At 41.5% G+C, this 22,982-nt stretch overlaps 1 protein-coding gene across 1 annotated transcript in view; it reads left to right on the top strand.

Annotated features, from left to right (window-relative positions):
• LOC110497487 (inactive ubiquitin carboxyl-terminal hydrolase 53-like) overlaps nt 1-22,982 on the top strand; it is a 57,506-nt gene that overhangs the window by 28,618 nt on the left and 5,906 nt on the right. The window contains exons 9-15 of the mRNA XM_036954463.1: nt 3,556-3,702; nt 4,783-4,932; nt 6,035-6,203; nt 11,968-12,078; nt 12,383-12,505; nt 13,967-14,780; nt 15,200-15,267. Coding sequence (XP_036810358.1) covers nt 3,556-3,702; nt 4,783-4,932; nt 6,035-6,203; nt 11,968-12,078; nt 12,383-12,505; nt 13,967-14,780; nt 15,200-15,267 — 1,582 coding nt within the window. The remainder of the gene's footprint in view (nt 1-3,555; nt 3,703-4,782; nt 4,933-6,034; nt 6,204-11,967; nt 12,079-12,382; nt 12,506-13,966; nt 14,781-15,199; nt 15,268-22,982) is intronic.

Below are 22,982 nucleotides of genomic sequence, written 5' to 3'. Positions count from 1 at the left end.
GCTTAGGAAGACCACCAAAAATTCAGACATTTTAATTCCAAACTACAACATTTTCAGACAAGATAGAACTGCCAAAGGGGGCGGTGTTGCAATCTACTGCAAAGATAGCCTGCAGAGTTCTGTCCTACTATCCAGGTCTGTACCCAAACAATTTGAACTTCTACTTTTAAAAATCCACCTCTCTAAAAACAAGTCTCTCACCGTTGCCGCCTGCTATAGACCACCCTCTGCCCCCAGCTGTGCTCTGGACACCATATGTGAACTGATTGCCCCCCATCTATCTTCAGAGCTTGTGCTGCTTGGCGACCTAAACTGGAACATGCTTAACACCCCAGCCATCCTACAATCTAAACTTGATGCCCTCAACCTCACACAAATTATCAATGAACCTACCAGGTACCTCCCCAAAGCCTTAAACACGGGCACCCTCATAGATATCATCCTAACCAACTTGCCCTCTAAATACACCTCTGTTGTTTTCAACCAAGATCTCAGCGATCACTGCCTCATTGCCTGCATCCGTAATGGGTCAGCGGTCAAACGACCTCCACTCATCACTGTAAAACGCTCCCTGAAACACTTCAGCGAGCAGGCCTTTCTAATCGACCTGGCCGGGGTATCCTGGAAGGATATTGATCTCATCCCGTCAGTAGAGGATGCCTGGATATTTTTAAAAAATGCCTTCCCAACCATCTTAAATAAACATGCCCCATTCAAGAAATTTAGAACCAGGAATAGATATAGCCCTTGGTTCTCCCCAGACCTGACTGCCCTTAACCAACACAAAAACATCCTATGGCGTTCTGCATTAGCATCGACACTGTAAAGGGACACTGTAAAGTCCATGGAGAATAAGAACCCCTCCTCCCAGCTGCCCACTGCACTGAAGATAGGAAACACTGTCACCACTGATAAATCCACCATAATTGAGAATTTCAATAAGCATTTTTCTACGGCTGGCCATGCTTTCCACCTGGCTACTCCTACCCCGGTCAACAGCACTGCACCCCCCACAACAACTCCCCCAAGCCTTCCCCATTTCTCCTTCTCCCAAATCTGCTCAGCTGATGTTCTGAATGAGCTGCAAAATCTGGACCCCTACAAATCAGCCGGGCTAGACAATCTGGACCCTTTCTTTCTAAAATTATCTGCCAAAATTGTTGCCACCCCTATTACTAGCCTGTTCAACCTCTCTTTCGTGTCGTCTGAGATTCCCAAAGATTGGAAAGCAGCTGCGGTCATCCCCCTCTTCAAAGGGGGTGACACTCTTGATCCAAACTGCTACAGACCTATATCTATCCTACCATGCCTTTCTAAGGTCTTCGAAAGCCAAGTCAACAAACAGATTACCGACCATTTCGAATCTCACCATACCTTCTCTGCTATGCAATCTGGTTTCAGAGCTGGTCATGGGTGCACCTCAGCCACGCTCAAGGTCCTAAATGATATCTTAACCACCATCGATAAGAAACATTACTGTGCAGCCGTATTCATTGATCTGGCCAAGGCTTTCGACTCTGTCAATCACCACATCCTCATCGGCAGACTCGACAGCCTTGGTTTCTCAAATGATTGTCTCGCCTGGTTCACCAACTACTTCTCTGATAGAGTTCAGTGTGTCAAATCGGAGGGTCTGCTGTCCGGACCTCTGGCAGTCTCTATGGGGGTGCCACAGGGTTCAATTCATGGACCGACTCTCTTCTCTGTATACATCAATGAGGTCGCTCTTGCTGCTGGTGAGTCTCTGATCCACCTCTACGCAGACGACACCATTCTGTATACTTCTGGCCCTTCTTTGGACACTGTGTTAACAACCCTCCAGGCAAGCTTCAATGCCATACAACTCTCCTTCCGTGGCCTCCAATTGCTCTTAAATACAAGTAAAACTAAATGCATGCTCTTCAACCGATCGCTACCTGTACCTACCCGCCTGTCCAACATTACTACTCTGGACGGCTCTGACTTAGAATATGTGGACAACTACAAATACTTAGGTGTCTGGTTAGACTGTAAACTCTCCTTCCAGACCCATATCAAACATCTCCAATCCAAAGTTAAATCTAGAATTGGCTTCCTATTTCGCAACAAAGCATCCTTCACTCATGCTGCCAAACATACCCTTGTAAAACTGACCATCCTACCAATCCTCGACTTTGGCGATGTCATTTACAAAATAGCCTCCAATACCCTACTCAACAAATTGGATGCAGTCTATCACAGTGCAATCCGTTTTGTCACCAAAGCCCCATATACTACCCACCATTGCGACCTGTACGCTCTCGTTGGCTGGCCCTCGCTTCATACTCGTCGCCAAACCCACTGGCTCCATGTCATCTACAAGACCCTGCTAGGTAAAGTCCCCCCTTATCTCAGCTCGCTGGTCACCATTGCATCTCCCACCTGTAGCACACGCTCCAGCAGGTATATCTCTCTAGTCACCCCCAAAACCAATTATTTCTTTGGCCGCCTCTCCTTCCAGTTCTCTGCTGCCAATGACTGGAACGAACTACAAAAATCTCTGAAACTGGAAACACTTATCTCCCTCACTAGCTTTAAGCACCAACTGTCAGAGAAGCTCACAGATTACTGCACCTGTACATAGCCCACCTATAATTTAGCCCAAACAACTACCTCTTTCCCTACTGTATTTAATTTATTTATTTATTTTGCTCCTTTGCACCCCCATTATTTTTATTTCTACTTTGCACATTCTCCCATTGCAAATCTACCATTCCAGTGTTTTACTTGCTATATTGTATTTACTTTGCCACCATGGCCTTTTTGCCTTTACCTCCCTTATCTCACCTCATTTGCTCACATCGTATATAGACTTGTTTATACTGTATTATTGACTGTATGTTTGTTTTACTCCATGTGTAACTCTGTGTCGTTGTATGTGTCAAACTGCTTTGCTTTATCTTGGCCAGGTCGCAATTGTAAATGAGAACTTGTTCTCAACTTGCCTACCTGGTTAAATAAAGGTGAAATAAAATAAAAAATAAAAATTATTACAACAGTTTGAGTGTTTTCGAATCAAATGTTCAAATATTTTCTTAAGGATCCTCTGTGTTGTGTGCTTATTGTTTAACCATTGATATATTCTATCGGCCGTTTTGATACCTTAAGGAGTTACCGTTGGAATATCTACCAATGGCATATCCTGTGATAAATTACACTGGTCACTCAAAACATTTATAAAGTATATATAGCCCACACTTTAGATGAGGCCACACAAAAATACTTAACTAATGATTAGTAAATGGTTTATGAGGACTTATATTAAACATCTTATACATCATTATTAAATACTTTAGAAGTTGTAATCATTAATAAATTAATAAACTATTTACTAATCCATTATAAATGCCTTATTACTCGGAGTTATTATAAAGTGCTACTATAGTTCTGTATATATTATAATTTATGATTCCTATATGTTGCAACATGTTTTATGGCAAAGTTGACAAGGTTTCTTGAATAAAAAACATAGATTTATATGTAGATTTCTGCTTTTAATTATCTCTCCTGGATGATCGTTTCTTATCGTCTTTGCAGAGCAACTGTGGCCAGAGCATCAAGATCCGTCGGGTTCTCATGAACCGCCCAGAGATCGTCACCATTGGCTTTGTGTGGGATGCAGAGCAGTCTGACCTTACAGAGGACGTGGTGAGGTCACTGGGTCCACATCTCAACCTCTCGGGGGTAAGGGTTAAAGATGCACAATGGAAGTTTAGTCGCTAATTGTTTACCTCAAATTTGGCTTGAGGGTTGAGAGTATGGTTCATATACATGATTATGTAATATTAATCAATTTATTTTAATAATAATACAGAGTAAGATAACAACAGTAATACTAACTATATATATATATATATATATATATATATATATATACCATTTAGCAGACTTTTATCCAAAGCAACTTAGTCATGCAGCACACATTTTTGTATGGTTGGCCCCATTGCCAATCGAACCCACAAACCCCAGGCATTGCAAGCGCCATGATCTACCAACTGAATCACACAGCACCCCAATCCCATTCAACCACACAGTCCTTCATTTTAGAATATTTTTTACTCTTACGTGGGTGTCCATTTTATGTAATTTCTGCACAGTATTTTATCCCATTTCAGTGGACCCTTTTGGTTTTAAACGCAGATATTACAAAATATGATAACAAGAGATAAACAAATCAGGAAAAGCTGACAGCACTACAATGTTACTACAGTGATTACTGTGTAACTACATGTATAGTGGAACTTTAGATGTAATTACACTGACTGCACCTGCCTATGTAAGTACCATGTAAATACATACTGTATGTATTAAGGACACTTATTGTAAAATGTGACCTTGATATTATTCGTAAATCCTTGCCACAATCAGGTATAACAATTGTTTGTAGTATGCAGCAATATGTAATTGTAATTACACTGTACCTGCCTTTGTAACTACCATTTAAATGCATAGTTATTTAGGGCCACATATTATGAAGTATGATCAAAGAACAAGATTATGAACACCCATTTCAAATGTGAAATGGCTCACACTCAAAGAGACAACATGATTGTCCAATGATTATGTTCACATTCCAGTCTGACTAAATCCTATCAAGGTCTTGTGAGATCTGGCAGGTGTCTGTAAAGTAGCCAGACCGGATAGCTGTATTAGGGTTGCTTGAGTATTAAGCAAATGTCAATGTTGGTTGAAGAGTCCTATCCTAATTGATCATCGGTATGCCATCTTTCATGTATGTCCTATTTCATGTATGTCATATTTCAGCTGTTCAACCGGGTCACTGATGAGAACGCCAAAAGGAGTGAGTTACATCTCGTGGGAATGATTTGTTTCTCCAGCAAACATTACTCTGCGTTCGCTTATCACAGCAAGTCCTCAAAATGGATATTTTTTGATGACGCCACCGTGAAAGAGGTGAGTGTTCAAATGAACGTGTTGGTGTCTGTTTCAAATGAATTGAGAAAAATGCTTCTAATATCTCATAGATGATCTATTTGTGCAGATGTTGCAGAATTCTTGTCAAAACTTTGAAAACCACCTCAAAAGTGTTCTTATGTGGAGCTAAGTCCCAGGCCATCAATTCAGTAGATCCAGCCACATCAAATGAATCGGAACATTAAGGACCAAATCATATCCAGATCTTATTCGGTGCTTATCTTTTCCATTCATTTGGTGTTAGCATACAGATTGCCACAATCCAAGGCACGTGGATTCATCTTGATGTTAGACTACATTTGAGGTCCAAAAACATCTGGTAAATGTTGACTTTTGAGTTTAATGTTCCTTTAACATTGCCGACCGGTAAACATAATCTGTGTTTAATGAATAAAAGAAAGTAGGTTATTATTACTCAATATTGCTCTTTTGACAGGAGCCGTAAAAGCAATGCTTTCCTTTTAACAGCTGGGCTATCCTTTGATCTATCCTTTGGCTCCTGAGTGGCGCACTGCATCGCAGTGGTAGAGGCGTCACTACAGACCCGGGTTCAATCTCGGGCTGTATCACGACCGGCCGTGATCGGGAGTCCCATAGGGCGGTGCACAATTGGCCCAACGTCGTCTGGGTTAGGGTTTGGCCGGGGAGGCTGTCATTGTAAATAAGAATTTGTTCTTAACTGACATGCCTTGTTAAATAAAAACAAAACATTTTAAAGCTCAGCAATCAACTCAATGCTCTCCCAAGAGTTCTGCCAAATTGTAATGATGAAACATGAAAGCAAAAAGGAGAGGTTCACAAAAGACGGAAGCCATTTTAACATGTTACTTGAACTATCCATCGTTAAGCTGACAGTTATGCAAGGTCTATGCCTCACCATGAAAAACACGACACTAGACCATGTTTCATCTGGAATCACCACACGTAGAAATACGCAGCAAATTCTCTGTACTTCACATTAAATGAAGAAAATAACAACGTCAACATACTAGTTGCTACTCTTTAGCGTTTAGTCTCAAACATGTCAGTCACACATTAAAACATTATTTTCACTTTTGCGTTATTTTTGTGTTCTTCTTAGATCGGATCCAAGTGGAAAGACGTGGCCTCTAAATGCATCCGGGGACATTTCCAACCACTGCTCCTGTTCTACACTAACCTGGAGGGGACCCCAGTCTCCAGCGAGGATGCGCCCAGACAAACGATTATGTGTCCCCGCTTCAAAGCCCACGCCAACGGGGAAGTGCCAGGTAAGACGAAACCTTAACGGTTGGTTTACATGTGTGTCACAATGAGTCGTCACAAAAACAGTTGGTTTTTAGCTGCTACACTGGACTCGTTACTTTTCCCATCGTGAGCAGAGTGTGAGCCACTTTATAAAGAGTTTTTGGCCTTGTGCCGCACTTCAAATTCTTGAAAATAGAACTAGAGCATCATGCAAAGTTTTGTAGGTTCTAGGTTATATTGAAATTAATGAGTGTCTCACGTTCAGCCAAAATGTAAGTTTCCAGTGTAGCAGACCTTTATGGGAGGTGTGGGGCGTGGTAGGTGAAGGGTCGTTAAACATTCACTTAACTTTTTCGGTCCCTACCACCTGGTGCAAAAATGTTGGTAAAAATTTAGGTAGAATGGATTATGATGTGATCATAAGGCATTGTAAGACTTTGTTTCACACTTGTCCTGTGGCTAGCTCAGTGTCTTTCCTAAATGGCCTTGCCCATACACAAGGTTTTATCTAGATCACACATCCAACACCCACAATACATTTTCCCTCAAATATTGTAGCTGTGGAAAGAGAATATGTACTATTCTGCTTCCACTACATGCATAATACAGAGGCCTACAGTACACAACGAACACTGTCATCGAGAAAAAAACATCCTTTTAATGTGATGGCGCCTGGCATTGTTTTTAAAAGCACTCCGCAGGCGGAGCGATGGGCGTTGCGATTGTCCTCCCTTGTCGTGTGCAGAGTTGAACTTGATACGAGGACGATGCCTCTGTGACATGCAGATTACCGCCCACCTCCCTGCCTAATCCCTGCTCTCCCTGCTATCCCTGCTCCCCGGGTCAAGTGCGCTTGGTAGCTTTCACTCCCTCCCGTGATCTCCCATCCCGCGTTTGTTCCCATTCTAATATTCGTTTGCTTTCGGAAATGGTGCCCTGCTCTTTGAAACGGACCTTTTAGCCTGGGCGTCGTATCCGGTCATCTCTTTTGGAATGGGATTTGATTTGCATTGTTATGTGGATAAGCGTAAGTAATTGTGTTGCGTTATTGTTTGATGTGGATTATTGGTTTATATAAGGACAGATATTTGTGAGGATGCTTTTGGGCAGTATTGGCCAGATTATCAATGCTGTTGATAGTTTTTTTTAGACATTGTTAACCTGCCTTAGCAGTGCTCTTTTCTGAGAATAACCTTTTCCCGATTTGCAGATTGTCTGGTCAGGAAAACGTAAATTGTGGGCTCGCCACAGACTACATAAATACTTGTTTCATGTTGAAATCCAATATAATATAAATACACTGTTACCATGCCATATTTGGCTAATTTTGTAAAGTAAACAAAGAGTGCAATTGTTCAGTCATATTGCTGCACCTGTGACAAAGTAAAGCAAAAATGATTTGGGGGGGGGGGGGGATTGGACAATCAAACCTCACTGGTTGCCCTATATACTGTATAGTCAGGCATGCATTTCACTACTCCCGCAATAGCATCTGCTATACATGTTTATGTGACTAATAACATTTGATTTGATGACTATTGATGAAGAGTAGCTGGTATGCTGTAACACTGGTTAGGTGTCCGAATTCTCTACTTTTCTCCAGAAGTGTGCACTCACAATGTGGACGCTCCTCCCCATGCATTTAAAAGCATGATCTAAAAAGCTTATGAAATAATTTACCTAATTGTGCACGTGGGTTGATTCCAAAAGCAAGAAAATTATTTTGAGGTTGTCACGACTTCCGCCGAAGTTGTTCCCTCTCCTTGTTCAGGCAGTGTTCGGCGGTCGACGTCACCGACCTTCTAGCCATCGCTGTCACGACCGTCGTATGGAGGGGACCAAAGCGCAGCGTGGTGTGAATGCATAGTTAATGGATGATGAAAAACCTAAAAAAAAACTACCTAAATATGGTTCCCAATCAGAGACAACGACAAACACCTGCCACTGATTGAGAACCATATCAGGCCAAAACACATAGAAACAGACTAACTAGACATGCAACATAGAATGCCCACTCATATCACACCCTGACCAAACAAAACATAGAAACAAACAACTCAAATAATGGTCAGAGTGTGACAATCGCTGATCCATTTTTCATTTTCCATTGGTTTTGTCTTGTCTTCCATCACACCTGGTTCCAATCCCATCAATTACATGTTGTGTATTTAACCCTCTGTTTTCCCTCATGTTCTTGCCGGTGATTGTTTATTGTAAGTGTATGTGTACGTCTGTACTGGTGTGCGGCGGGTTATGTTACCCATTGATTTTTATTATTACAGTGCCTTGCGAAAGTATTCGGCCCCCTTGAACTTTGCGACCTTTTGCCACATTTCAGGCTTCAAACATAAAGATATAAAACTGTATTTTTTTGTGAAGAATCAACAACAAGTGGGACACAATCATGAAGTGGAACGACATTTATTGGATATTTCAAACTTTTTTAACAAATCAAAAACTGAAAAATTGGGCGTGCAAAATTATTCAGCCCCTTTACTTTCAGTGCAGCTAACTCTCTCCAGAAGTTCAGTGAGGATCTCTGAATGATCCAATGTTGACCTAAATGACTAATGATGATAAATACAATCCACCTGTGTGCAATCAAGTCTCCGTATAAATGCACCTGCACTGTGATAGTCTCAGAGGTCCGTTAAAAGCGCAGAGAGCATCATGAAGAACAAGGAACACACCAGGCAGGTCCGAGATACTGTTGTGAAGAAGTTTAAAGCCGGATTTGGATACAAAAAGATTTCCCAAGTTTTAAACATCCCAAGGAGCACTGTGCAAGCGATAATATTGAAATGGAAGGAGTATCAGACCACTGCAAATCTACCAAGACCTGGCCGTCCCTCTAAACTTTCAGCTCATACAAGGAGAAGACTGATCAGAGATGCAGCCAAGAGGCCCATGATCACTCTGGATGAACTGCAGAGATCTACAGCTGAGGTGGGAGACTCTGTCCATAGGACAACAATCAGTCGTATATTGCACAAATCTGGCCTTTATGGAAGAGTGGCAAGAAGAAAGCCATTTCTTAAAGATATCCATAAAAAGTGTTGTTTAAAGTTTGCCACAAGCCACCTGGGAGACACACCAAACATGTGGAAGAAGGTGCTCTGGTCAGATGAAACCAAAATTGAACTTTTTGGCAACAATGCAAAACGTTATGTTTGGCGTAAAAGCAACACAGCTGAACACACCATCCCCACTGTCAAACATGGTGGTGGCAGCATCATGGTTTGGGCCTGCTTTTCTTCAGCAGGGACAGGGAAGATGGTTAAAATTGATGGGAAGATGGATGGAGCCAAATACAGGACCATTCTGGAAGAAAACCTGATGGAGTCTGCAAAAGACCTGAGACTGGGACGGAGATTTGTCTTCCAACAAGACAATGATCCAAAACATAAAGCAAAATCTACAATGGAATGGTTCAAAAATAAACATATCCAGGTGTTAGAATGGCCAAGTCAAAGTCCAGACCTGAATCCAATCGAGAATCTGTGGAAAGAACTGAAAACTGCTGTTCACAAATGCTCTCCATCCAACCTCACTGAGCTCGAGCTGTTTTGCAAGGAGGAATAGGAAAAAATGTCAGTCTCTCGATGTGCAAAACTGATAGAGACATACCCCAAGCGACTTACAGCTGTAATCGCAGCAAAAGGTGGCGCTACAAAGTATTAACTTAAGGGGGCTGAATAATTTTGCACACCCAATTTTTCAGTTTTTGATTTGTTAAAAAAGTTTGAAATATCCAATAAATGTTGTTCCACTTCATGATTGTGTCCCACTTGTTGTTGATTCTTCACAAAAAAATAAAGTTTTATATCTTTATGTTTGAAGCCTGAAATGTGGCAAAAGGTCGCAAAGTTCAAGGGGGCCGAAATCTTTCGCAAGGCACTGTATGTTTTCTGGTGTTTTTTTGGGGGGCATTTTGAGGGCCTGATGTGGCTCCAGAGCCATGGGAGCATCCACCGTATTCTTTGCACCTGTCTTTTCCTTTTAAATCCGTGAAGGCAAATGAAAATGCGTACACACAAAGCAGCAGGGTAGAGAATTGGTATGCAACATGGGCTGGCTAGATGCTACCAAAAATGGAGTAAACTAATGCCAGTTGCTGTTTTAAATCAAATCAAATCAAATCAACTTTTATTTGTCACATACACATGGTTAGCAGATGTTAGTGCGAGTGTAGCGAAATGCTTGTGCTTCTAGTTCCGACAATGCAGTAATAACAAGTAATCTAACTAACAATTCCAAAACTACTGTCTTGTACACAGTGTAAGGGGATAAAGAATATGTACATAAGGATATATGAATGAGTGATGGTACAGAGCAGCATAGGCAAGATACAGTAGATGGTATCGAGTACAGTATGTACAAATGAGATGAGTATGTAAACAAAGTGGCATAGTATAGTATAAAGTGGCTAGTGATACATGTATTACATAAGGATACCGTCGATGATATAGAGTACAGTATATACGTATGCATATGAGATGAATAATGTAGGGTAAGTAACATTTATATAAGGTAGCATTGTTTAAAGTGGCTAGTGATATATTTACGTCATTTCCCATCAATTCCCATTATTAAAGTGGCTGGAGTTGAGTCAGTGTCAGTGTTAGTGGTGGCTGTTTAACAGTCTGATGGCCTTGAGATAGAAGCTGTTTTTCAGTCTCTCGGTCCCAGCTTTGATGCACCTGTACTGACCTCGCCTTCTGGATGATAGCGGGGTGAACAGGCAGTGGCTCGGGTGGTTGATGTCCTTGATGATCTTTATGGCCTTCCTGTGACATCGGGTGGTGTAGGTGTCCTGGAGTCCTGGAGGGCAGGTAGTTTGCCCCCGGTGATGCGTTGTGCAGACCTCACTACCCTCTGGAGAGCCTTACGGTTGAGGGCGGTGCAGTTGCCATACCAGGCGGTGATACAGCCCGCCAGGATGCTCTCGATTGTGCATCTGTAGAAGTTTGTGAGTGCTTTTGGTGACAAGCCGAATTTCTTCAGCCTCCTGAGGTTGAAGAGGCGCTGCTGCGCCTTCTTCACGATGCTGTCTGTGTGAGTGGACCAATTCAGTTTGTCTGTGATGTGTATGCCGAGGAACTTAAAACTTGCTACCCTCTCCACTACTGTTCCATCGATGTGGATAGGGGGGTGTTCCCTCTGCTGTTTCCTGAAGTCCACAATCATCTCCTTAGTTTTGTTGACGTTGACGTTTAGTGAGGCAGAACACCTTGGCAAGGATAGACACAGGTTTGTGACAGGCCAACTACTGAGCTGGGTCATGTCATGTGTCGTAGAAAAACAACCAAAGGAGTAAACAACACTTGTGGAAAAAGTGCAACTTTTTTATGTTTTTTTAAATGCATTGCCCAATGTCGCATTTTAGCTTACAGCAGCTGTGGCCAGCTCTCCTCTTGTGCAGTTGGCCACCACTGCAGGATTTTATTCTAGTCCTACTTTAACATACTTTATTCTGCTAACTGTTGAGAAAGTCAATCAGCTGGGTTAGTGTAGGGCTGGAGCAAAGGCCTTCATACACATAGTTTGTGTTCCAGACCAACTGCATTTCAGATCTTGCATTACAACAACAAATGTTGTGTGCCACGTCATTCACTGCGCAGTTAAGCATCAGATTGCTATATCATATGATGTGGATAGCTTACATGTTAAACACCCATCCAAGCGTTCTGAGATCTGGCATGCATCTGAAATGTAGTCAGCCTGGAACGTGGCCATTAGCTCTCACCTCATCTCACTGAATGCCTATCTGATGTTCTGCTTCTGCAGCAGGGATGAAGAAGTTGGATGCCATCCGGGAGAATGCAGGCCCATTCCGCTCCAACCAGGGGCCCCATAAGCAGATGCTACTTCCACCCTCCACCTCAGGCTACAAAAGAGGTAAGATCCGGGTTGAGGCCAGTAGGCACAGAACTGTAGAAAATGCTTTGAAGCATATTGAAAACGTTGTACTTCGGGGTGCTGTGCAGAACATGACTCAGACTTGGATTTTGGCAGAGGAAGACAACTAAGATTTAAAAAATACCTCAAAACATAATAAAACATTTTTTGTGTTATATTATATGATTTTAAATGCATTGTATCCACATCGTATGGTTGAATTGTGTTTTTAAATTGTAAAATAAATCAAATCAAATGAGCATGTGTTGTAACTCATGTGTTATCCCAATCCTGATATCCATAGTGAAAGGCCCACCTTGTAGTCCCAACAAATTCCGGGTTCCTTCCAAGGAGACTTCCCAGAGGGTTGTAGAGGGGATAAAGAAGGAGGCAGAAAGAGGGCGTCGAAAACCAGATCCACACAAAGGTAACGTGCACTACAGTGATTGTTATACTCATAAGGTAACATCTTACTGTACTTTGAGGGGTACCTTGAAAAACCATGACAAGCGCTGATGACATGTGTAAGAACCAGTATATTGTGTCCATACTCTTTTTGTCAAAACAGTTTTAGCTTACAGTGGCAGATAGAAATAACTTGCACAAAAATTGAAATTACTATTCATTGAATCAGAGGCAGTTACTTGTCACTGACTACCACAAACTTAATGTTGTGTGTGATGAGTGAACTATTCAACCAACCAGTGCTACAACCAAAATCAATGTATACTTGACTGTGTTAACCTGATTGTAGATTATTAAGATACAAGGGTTTTCTCCTCAAGATTGGTTGCATGATTTTTCACACTGTTTATAGACACAAATAGTATTGGCTATAATGTGATATGATGCAGTGCACATCCAATAGATTGCCTGAAGGGTCACTTGGATAATGTTTTGGTGCATTGTTTATTTAGATGTGGCCCCAAACCAAAGGGCAAACTAAGGGCAGCAATATGGAGTCAGGAAATGTTTTACAGGACTGGCCAATCTCCAAGAAAATAGCATACCATCTGTTCTACACAGATAAAGTTGTCAGGGCAAATAGAACCATGTAAGATGGAAATAATTGGTTCCAGAGTGCTTCAGTTTTTTTGTGTAGTTCAAATCATAGGTTTTATTATTTGTGTGACCTGCTTTTCTAAATTTTAGCATACTTTATTATTCTTACATTTTCAGTTCAGAGGTAAGTTTTCTGATGAAGCTAAACAATGTGCTTTGCATTTTGCCAGTGTTTCCCAGAAAACCATGTGACATGTGTCCCAAAAGTGCCCTCTCCAATCAGATTTTTCGACCCAAAATTCCACCTAAAACAGAATATTCAGAGAAAGATTATGTAATATTGTCTTTTGGAATATCTGGTTGGAAGGCATTGTGTCCTATATCAAATATCTTCAACTTTTACGATATAAACCTTGGACCAAGTGCAGGAGATTTTCTTCTCTCAATCGAGCCATTCATTGTTCAACATTTATCCAATCCTGAGAAATATATTTAAAGACCACCTAGAATAAGTTTATACGTAGATTGTAGGCCTAAATACATTTTACGATGCTACACAAATACAATATGCATGCTTGGCACACTAAAACAAAAATGCTGTTTCTTACATATGTAGGATCTTAATTTGATCAACCTTTTGCAGGAGAACTTTCGAATAATCTAGGAAAATGTAAATGTGTAGTGTATTTGAGGTTTAGAATTTCTAAAGTTTGTAATTTCCACTTTGAAATTTCAGACTTGATCTGCCCTAATGTATCAACCCCTACAAAAATGTCCATTAATTATAATCCACATAATAATTCACATTTCATGTTGCTGCATGATTAATGTCCTGCTGTTGCAAACTGGCACACATTAAGATCACATTATGTCACTTCCTGTTTAGATATGTCCTATGCCAGATCCCCGCCTGAGGGCGGGCTGAGGCAGCACGCTGACCAGAGGTTGCGAGGCGGCAGTGGAGCCCGGGCTGAGAAGTTGTCATCCTCCCACCAGAGCAGAGCTTCCCAGGACCCAGACCCACGCTCTCAATCCGGTGCCCTTGGCGGACACAGTTGGAGACAGGAAACCTCCCCTGGTCACCAAGAACAGGACGGCAGCCAGGACGTGTGGGATAAGGGCAGCAGGTTGGGAGCGGGCCATAACAAAGCCAAGCCCTCCTGGAGGCCAATCCGGGAAGTTCTGAATGTGGACAGCGTCTTGAACGACCTTGAACGGCGACAACAACAGCAGCACTATGGCGGTGGTGGTAGCCCCCGGCTCGCTAAACCTTCCTATAAGGAGATCCCGCATGGCAGCGAACAGGACAACCGGGACTGGGAAAAAGAGCGGGAAAAGGATAAAGAGCGGGAACGGGACCGTCTCAGGATGAGGGAAGAGTGCAAGCAGCAGAAGTGCTTGATGACAATTTACGAGGACGAGCAGCGGCAAGAGACAGAGAGCCACAGCTCCCTCGAATCGGAGGGCAGGGCAAGTGGGCACGGCGACCGGGGCGGTGGAGGGGATGGAAGCAGCGGGAGTAGGGCCAAGGGCGGAACCAAAGCCCTGTTGCGCAGCGACACCTGGACCATCCAGAGGACTGAGTCGGGATACGAGAGCAGCGACCGGCTGAGCAGCGGCTCCACCAACCCTGACTCGCCAGGGGTGGACAGCTTTGCCGGGAAGGAGCAGCGGTTGACACCAGAGGTGCAGTCTCAGAGGTATGATGGCAGACTGGGGTTTAAACCCAGCTCTAGAGACCGGGCTTTAGCCTGCTGAGCTAAAATCTAGGAGCATAGATTAATGCCAGGTGTGCAGTCACAAAGGTGGACTTTGTTTACATTCAAATATTGTATTAAGTGACTGTAATGCACTCTTTGTTAAGTTTAATCGAGTTCATGTGTTGACACCTAATAAACTTGCTTTATATTTGTTTATATAGATTTTTTGTCTTTTCAGGGGACCCATGTGTTTCCAGACAATAATACAATGAATTTAACACTTTAAATGTCACACAAGGATAGTTGTACCACAATGTCCATCATAAACTTAGTCTCTTGGGTGAAACACAATGATCTTACTCTCTGAAGTCCATTTTGGCAGAGTTGTTTCAGAGTTTAAATCTTCTTCTTTTTTTCAGCAAGGGTCAGCTTCACCCAAACAGGTGCGATTCAAAACCTGATGCGGTACACTCCCCTTTGGATCAAGGTAAGTGGATGTTCTGCGCTTTCGAGCATGTGTGTTTAATATATAAGTTGTACAGATGTATGATCTTAATTTGATCACTCTTTTGTAACTGAGAATTTTTCTGCACAGTGGGAAATGCAGATGGGTTTCATGATTTACATAAATTCACTGAAAACATGATTTAACACATGGTTATATTAACAGTACTTCACTTTTCATGTAGCCTAATTTTAGCCGGCTAATAGCCTAACCACTAATATAGCCTAATCACCGATCAAGCAACATGCTGCAGGATTATTTTTGCTGCGACAATACTAGTCAATTAATATCCTTCAGCTGTAGTACAGTATGTTTAGTGAAGGTTCATTGTTTGTAGTTTAAACTGAAACTGAGTCATGTTCTCTCTAAAGGACAGTTAGAAAATGTACTAGAGTGGGAGGGCTGCTCCAAAACGGGAAGGTTGTCTAACTTTTGTTTTGCTTTGGGAGGGTTGTGTGTTTTTTTTTTATTGGGCAAAGGGGAGGGTAGTACATTTTTTCCCCTGATTTACATTCACCATTTTGCAGATTTTCATGTCTTCCATATAGCCAATTTCCTCATCTGTTTGCATGTGCCCTCCCTATCTAGGTGTTTTGGCACTTCACTTATGCACTACACTTTTCCACACGGGTACTACACCACACGTTAATATACCTATAGCTAGCACATTTGGTTCCTTGGAGGTTGGGGGACATTTCATTTTTTGTTTCCTATTGGTTCTTGGGACTAATCCATAAGTTTCCTGACTGGTAAATCTGAAAGTTTTATTAACGTTCAGAGAACGGAAGTTAATATTTTGCCTGTTCTGGGAACTTACATTTTTAGCTTGCAGGGAGATTCTGAGAATGTTTTACTATGGTTCCCTGAAAGTTTTCCTTGGAGTTTTTATTAACGTTGTGAGAACAGCAATTATAGATTATTTGAAGCTCATTAAATAATGATCTGAGAACATGTTTCAATATGACTTTTAATAACACTGCTACATTAGGTTAACTGTTTTGAACTCCATGCACAGATGGTACACATTATATTCATTTCCTTATGTTCTCTATCCATGGAAGTAGTCCACTTTGCCACCAGAATGGAGCTAGCATGCATCGTTTGTTTTTTTTCCCATACCAAGCTGTTAATTTTAGTCAATTCAAACAGACCCCATTTCAAAGGAAACAAGCCCTAAATAAGACTAGTGGTTAGAGCGTTGGGCCAGTAACAGAAAGGTTGCTAAATTGAATCCCGAGCTGACAAGGTACAAATCTGTCGTTCTGCCCCTGAACAAAGCAGTTAACCCACTGTTCCTAGGCCATCATTGTAAATAAGAATTTGTTCTTAACTGACTTGCCTGGTTAAATATATATATATATATATATATATATATATATATATATATATATATATATATATATATATATTTAAACAAGATAGTGGCTAGAGAATGTTTTCTTGATGTTGAGAATGTGCCCTCAGGAAAAAATTCACACTCCTTTACTTTTTCTACATCCACATTCCACTTTTTCCACAGCAATTTTCAAGTCTTGCCATAGATTTTCAAGACAATTTAAGTCACAACTGTAACTAGGCCACTCAGGAGCATTCAATGTCGTCTTGGTAAGCATCTCCAGTGTATATTTGGCCTTAAATTGTTGTCCCACTGAAAGGTGAATTTGTCTCCCACTGTCTGTTGGAAAGCAGACTGAACCAGGTTTTATTCTAGGATTTTGCCTATGCTTAGCTCTATTCCATTTATTTTTATCATAAAAATCTCCCTAGTCCATTCCCATGACAAGCATACCCATAACATGATGCAGCCACCACCATGCTTGAAGAGTGGTACTCAGTGATATGTTCTGTTGGAGTTTCCCCAAACATAATTCTTTGTATTCAGGACAGGAAGTTAATTTCTTTGCCACATTTTTTTGCAGTTTTACTTTAGTGCATTATTGCAACAGGATGCATATTTTTGAATATTATATTCGATATAAACCTCATGTAGGTTATTGTTGTGGAGTAACTACAATGTTGTTCCATCCTCAGTTGTCTCTGATCACATCCATTAAACTGTAACTGTTTTAAAGTCACCATTGGCCTCTTGGTGAAATCCCTGAACAGTGTCCTTCCTCTCCAGCAACTGAGTTAGGAAGGTCACCTGTATCTTTGTAGTGACTGGGTATATTTATACACCATCCAAAGTGTAATTAATAACGTCACCATTGTCATAGGGATATTCAATGTCCGCTTTAAAAAAAAAAATCTGCAAATGGGTGCCCTTTGCAAGACATTGGAAAACCTCCCTGGTCTTTGTGGTTGAATCTGTGTTTGAAATTCACTGCTCAACATACGTTATTTAAATGTATGTAGTTCTGTCCTTGAGCTGGTCTTGTCTATTGATGTGCAGTACTCCAGGATAATGTTTCCTCATGGTTCTATATGAAGTCATGTTTTCAGAACATTAAGAAAACTTTCCATAAAAACCACAAGAAAATATTACTAACATTCAAAGAACGTTCTAAGAATGTTATTTAAAAATAGATACAGTGCCTCGAGAAAGTATTCACACGCCATTGACTGTATTATGTGTCATGTTTTGTGTGGACCCCGGGAAGAGTAGCTGCTGCTTTTGCATTAAGAAAATGTCTACTCCTGAACATATTTAGGATTGCCATAATAAAGAGGTTGAATACTTATTGACTCAAGACATTTTAGCTTTGAATATGTTATGAATTTGTAAACATTTCTAAAAACATAATTCCACTTTGACATTATGGGGTATTGTGTGTAGTAGGCCTGTGACAAACAAACTCAATTTAATCCATTTTAAATTCAGGCTGTAATACAACAACATTTTGAAAAAGCCCAGGGGTGTGAATACTTTCTCAAGGCACTGCATCTATTTTTAAATTACATTCTTAGAACGCTCTTTGAACGTTAGTAATATTTTCATGTGTTTTTTATGGAAAATTTTCTTAATGTTCTGAAAACATGACTTCATATAGAACCATGAGGAAACCTGCAGAAAACATTATCCTGGAGTACTGAAATTCACACAGAAGAACGTTGTTTCTTAATGTTCTCTGAACATTCCGAGAACATTACTTTAAATAGAACCACGAGGAAACCTGTAGGAAACGTTACGCTGAAGTACTAAAATTCCCTCCTAAGAAACATGGTTCTCAGAATGTTACACTACATGATCAAAGGTATGTGGACACCTGCTCATCAAACATCTCATTCCAAAATCATAGGCATTAATATGGATTTGGTCCCCCTTTTGCTGCTATAACAGCCTACACTCTCTGGGAAGGCTTTCCAATAGATGTTGGAACATTCCTACTGGACTTGCTTCCATTCAGCCATAAGAGAATTAGTGAGGTCGAGCACCGCTTGCAGTCGGCGTTCCAATTAATCCTAAAGGTGTTTGATAGGGTTGAGGTCAGGGCTATGTGCAGGCCAGTGAAGTCCATTCACACCAATCTCAACAAACCATTTCTGTATGGACCTTGCTTTGTGCACGGGGGCGTTGTCATTGCAAAATGAGAAAGGGCCTTACCTAAACTGTTGCCACGTCTAGAATGTCATTGTATGCTGCATTGTTAAGATTTCCCTTCACTGGAACCAAGGGGCCTAGACTGAACCAGACCATTATTTCTCCTCCACCAAAGTGTACAGTTGGCACTATGCATTGGGGCAGATTCCAATAGTCCAATAGCGGCAAGCTTTACACCACTCCAGCCGACATTTGGCATTGCACATGGTGATCTTAGGCTTGTGTGCGGCTGCTCGGCTATGGAAATCCATTTCATGAAGCTCCTGACGAACAGTTATTGTGCTGACATTGCTTCCAGAGGCAGTTTGGAACTCTGTATTGAGCGTTACAACCGAGGACAGACTATTTTTACGTGCTACATGCTTCAGCACTCAGCGGTCCCATTCTGTGAGCTTGTATGACCTACCACTTTGCAGCTGAGCCGTTGTTGCTCCTAGCTCCCCAGCCCGGGGCCTACGATGAGGACTTCTCCGAAGTCGTCCTATATAGTGTGTCCACATAGGCCTATTCTCCCAGCAGGCCCATCATTCAGGAAAGTATAACAAGTGTTCTGCCTCCTTTCTGATCCGAGGGGCTTTCCTTGACCTAGAACCTGCTTCTAGAGGACGTTAGGATGATGCCTAAATATTAGTCATTTCACTTAGGCCTATGCTCCCAGCAGGCCCATTATTCAGGAAAGTATAACAAGTGTTCTGCCTCCTTTCTGATCCGAGCGGCTCTCCTTGACCTAGAACCTGCTCCTAGAGGACGTTAGGATGATGCCTAAATATTAGTCATTTCATTTTTAACATGTATTACCTTTTATGTGTGGTAATATTTAATAATAAATAGTACACCTTCCTCGCAACTCTCTAACAGAAAACATTATGCTAATGTTATCCATGAAAATGTCAAAGTATATTTTCACACTACTTATTATAATGCCAAATCATTAAAATTGTAATCTACAAACAAATATTCTCATAGCTAGTAACTCACCTGCCTTGAAAATAAATTTGGGGTGATGTGAATTCACTTGACACTTGCTAGTTTCTGGCCGAGTTTTCCACAGCAGTTTTTTCTAAAACTAGCGAGAGCAAGTAGTTAGTAGAAGAAGAAGAGTGAATGAAGCTGCTACAGCGACAGCCCCCTCTGTTGGCCAATACAAACACAACGCGATTGAGACATCAACCAGTAGGCTCTGCTGCCTGGTCTTTCTTGCCACGTAAAATATAATTTCACTTTGTGGTCTGTTTTTAGCACACAGTTAAAAACGGGGACATTTCCGGGGACAGCTCCAGCCGGGAACAGACCACCAAAAATGGAGACTGTCCCCGGAAAACGGAAACGTCTGGTCACCCTAGCATACACACAATTAGTCAGTGTTTTAATCTGATTAGGCTACAACTGTCGGCCACCTTCTCACGGTCATCCACTCCACTATAATCCCATTCCATCATCCAAACAGCTTTTTATTTTTTAAATTATTTGTATTTATTTCACCTTTATTTAACCAGGTAGGCTAGTTGAGAACAAGTTCTCATTTACAACTGCAACCTGGCCAAGATAAAGCAAAGCAGAGCAACGAAAGCAACAACACAGAGTTACACATGGGATAAACAAATGTACAGTTTAAAACACAATAGAAAAATATACAGTGTGTGCAAATGTAGTAAGGTTAGGAAGGTAAGACAATAAATAGGCCATAGTGGCAAAATAAATAACAATTTAGCATTAACTTTGGAGGGATGGATGTGCAGATGATGTGCAAGTAGAGATACTGGGGTGTAAAAAAAACAAAACAATATGGGAATGGGGTAGTTGGGTGTGCTATGTACAGATGGGCTGTGTACAGGTACAGTGATAGGTAAGCTGCTCTGTCAGCTGATGCATAAAGTTAGTGAGTAATAAGTCTCCAGCGTTAGTGATTTTTGCAATTTGTTCCAGTCATTGGCAGCAGAGAACTGGAAGGAAAGGCGGCCAAAGAGGTGTTTTGGGGATGACCAGTGAAATATACCTGCTGGAGCACGTGCTACGGGTGGGTGTTGCTATGGAGACCAGTGAGCTGAGATAAGGCGGGGCTTTACCTAGCAAAGACTTATAAATGGCCTGGAGACAGTGGGTTTGGTGACGAATATGTAGCGAGGGCCAGCCAACGAGAGCATACAGGTCACAGTGGTGGGTAGTATATGGGGCTTTGGTGACAAAACGGATGGCACTGTGATAGACTACATCCAGTTTGCTGAGTATAGTGTTGGAGGCTATTTTGTAATTAACATCGCCGAAGTCAAGGACAGTCAGGACAGTCAGTCCTGTAGGACTGTAGGACAGTAGGACAGTCAGTTTTACGAGGGTATGTTTGGCAGCATGAGTGAAGGAGGCTTTGTTGCGAAATAGGAAGCCAATTCTAGATTTTAATTTTGGATTGGAGATGCTTAATGTGAGTCTGGATGGAGAGTTTACAGTCTATCCAGACACCTAGGTATTTGTAGTTGTCCACATATTCTAAGTCAGAACCGTCCAGAGTAGTGATGCTAGGCGGGCAGGCAGGTGCGGGCAGCAATCGGTTGAAGAGAATGCATTTAGTTTTACTAGCATTTAAGAGCAGTTGGAGGCTATGGAAGGAGTGTTGTATGGCATTGAAGCTCGTTTGGAGGTTTGTTAACAGTATCCAAGGAAGGGCCAGATGTACACAGAATGGTGTTGTCTGCGTAGAGGTGGATCAGAGAATCACCAGCAGCAAGAGCGAAATCATTGATATATACAGAGAAAAGAGTAGGCCCGATAACTGAACCCTGTGGCACGCCCATAGAGACTGCCAGAGGTTTCTGTTGGTAGGGATAGCCAGGTGGAAAGCATGGCCAGCCGTAGAAAAATGCTTATTGAAATTCTCGATTATCGTAGATTTGTGCTTGTCAAGGGAAGTCAAGTCTGGAGTGAACCAAGGGCTATGTCTGTTCATAGTTCAACATTTTTTGAAAGAGGCTTGCTTATTTAAGATGGTGAGGAAGGCACTTTTAAAGAACAACCAGGCATCCTCTACTAACGCCATGAGGTCAATATCCTTCCAGGATACCCGGGCCAGGTCAATTAGAAAGGCCTGCTTGCAGAAGTGTTTTAGGGAGTGTTTGACAGTGATGAGGGGTGGTCGTTTGACCGAGGGCCCCTTACGGACGCAGGCAGTGATCGGTGAGATCCTAGTTGAAGACAGCAGAGGTGTATTTAGAGGGCAAGTTGGTCAGGATGATATCTTTGAGGGTGCCCAAGTTTACAGATTTAGGGTTGTACCTGGTAGGTTCCTTGATTAACAGCCATTCGATTAATATAAAGAGACTTCTGTTACAAAACACACAAAGGTTTCATGACATTTGGAAATTGTCAAACCAAGCCTTCAATACTGAGTAGGGAGGGATGTAATTTCTGTTTTGTCCAGACTGACATACTCTTCTTGGTTCTGGTGTTGAAGACTCAAACCATGATGATAAGCGCTCAAAGTCGGTAATCAGTATGCAGTTATATGTTGCTTATTGGTTGTATAAAAGCTAAAATGAATTGCATATATTTTATATAATTATAAATATAGCATCAACATGTGGAAAATACGATTTCCCCCTAGCTGATCGTTGTCTGCAGCCGGCTCTGGTCGTAGTGTAATGATACAGGCAGGGAGAGTGAGCCTGTCCGTCCGTGGTGGTCGGCAAACCCTCAACTTTCTGAAGTCGATATCCACGTTTATAAACACAGGGTTGCTACAGTTATAGTTATTTATGGTGGTAATCATTATTTTTGATCAATATTTTTTTTTGATCAATATAATCAATTTTTTTTTTTCATATATCAAACTGTCCCTAAAGAGTTCATAACACCAAATCTCTCAGAACACTTGAAAAATTGTGTTATTCTTACAAAGGTTTAGCGTTATACCTGCAAAATCATAGTAATAGTTCTAAATCAATACAGTACATAATGTATCTTCTATCTATTGTGATGGAAATGTTATACTTAATTTCCATCACACTATCATAGTGCAACCCTTGATAAAATGTTCAAACTGTATTATAAGACGACTTTGTATAAACATCCGAGCAACGACAAAATCCTCAGTGTTTTGAAAAGAGAGATACCAGTATTATCTTCCCCTCCCCCATACCAACGTTTCAGGGAAACATAGGCTTTA

This window comes from Oncorhynchus mykiss, chromosome 19 (genome assembly GCF_013265735.2).
Source record: "Oncorhynchus mykiss isolate Arlee chromosome 19, USDA_OmykA_1.1, whole genome shotgun sequence".
NCBI classification, from domain to species: domain Eukaryota; kingdom Metazoa; phylum Chordata; class Actinopteri; order Salmoniformes; family Salmonidae; genus Oncorhynchus; species Oncorhynchus mykiss.
The sequence above is the reverse complement of the archived record's forward strand: the minus strand, read 5'-3'. Positions and strand labels throughout refer to the sequence as shown.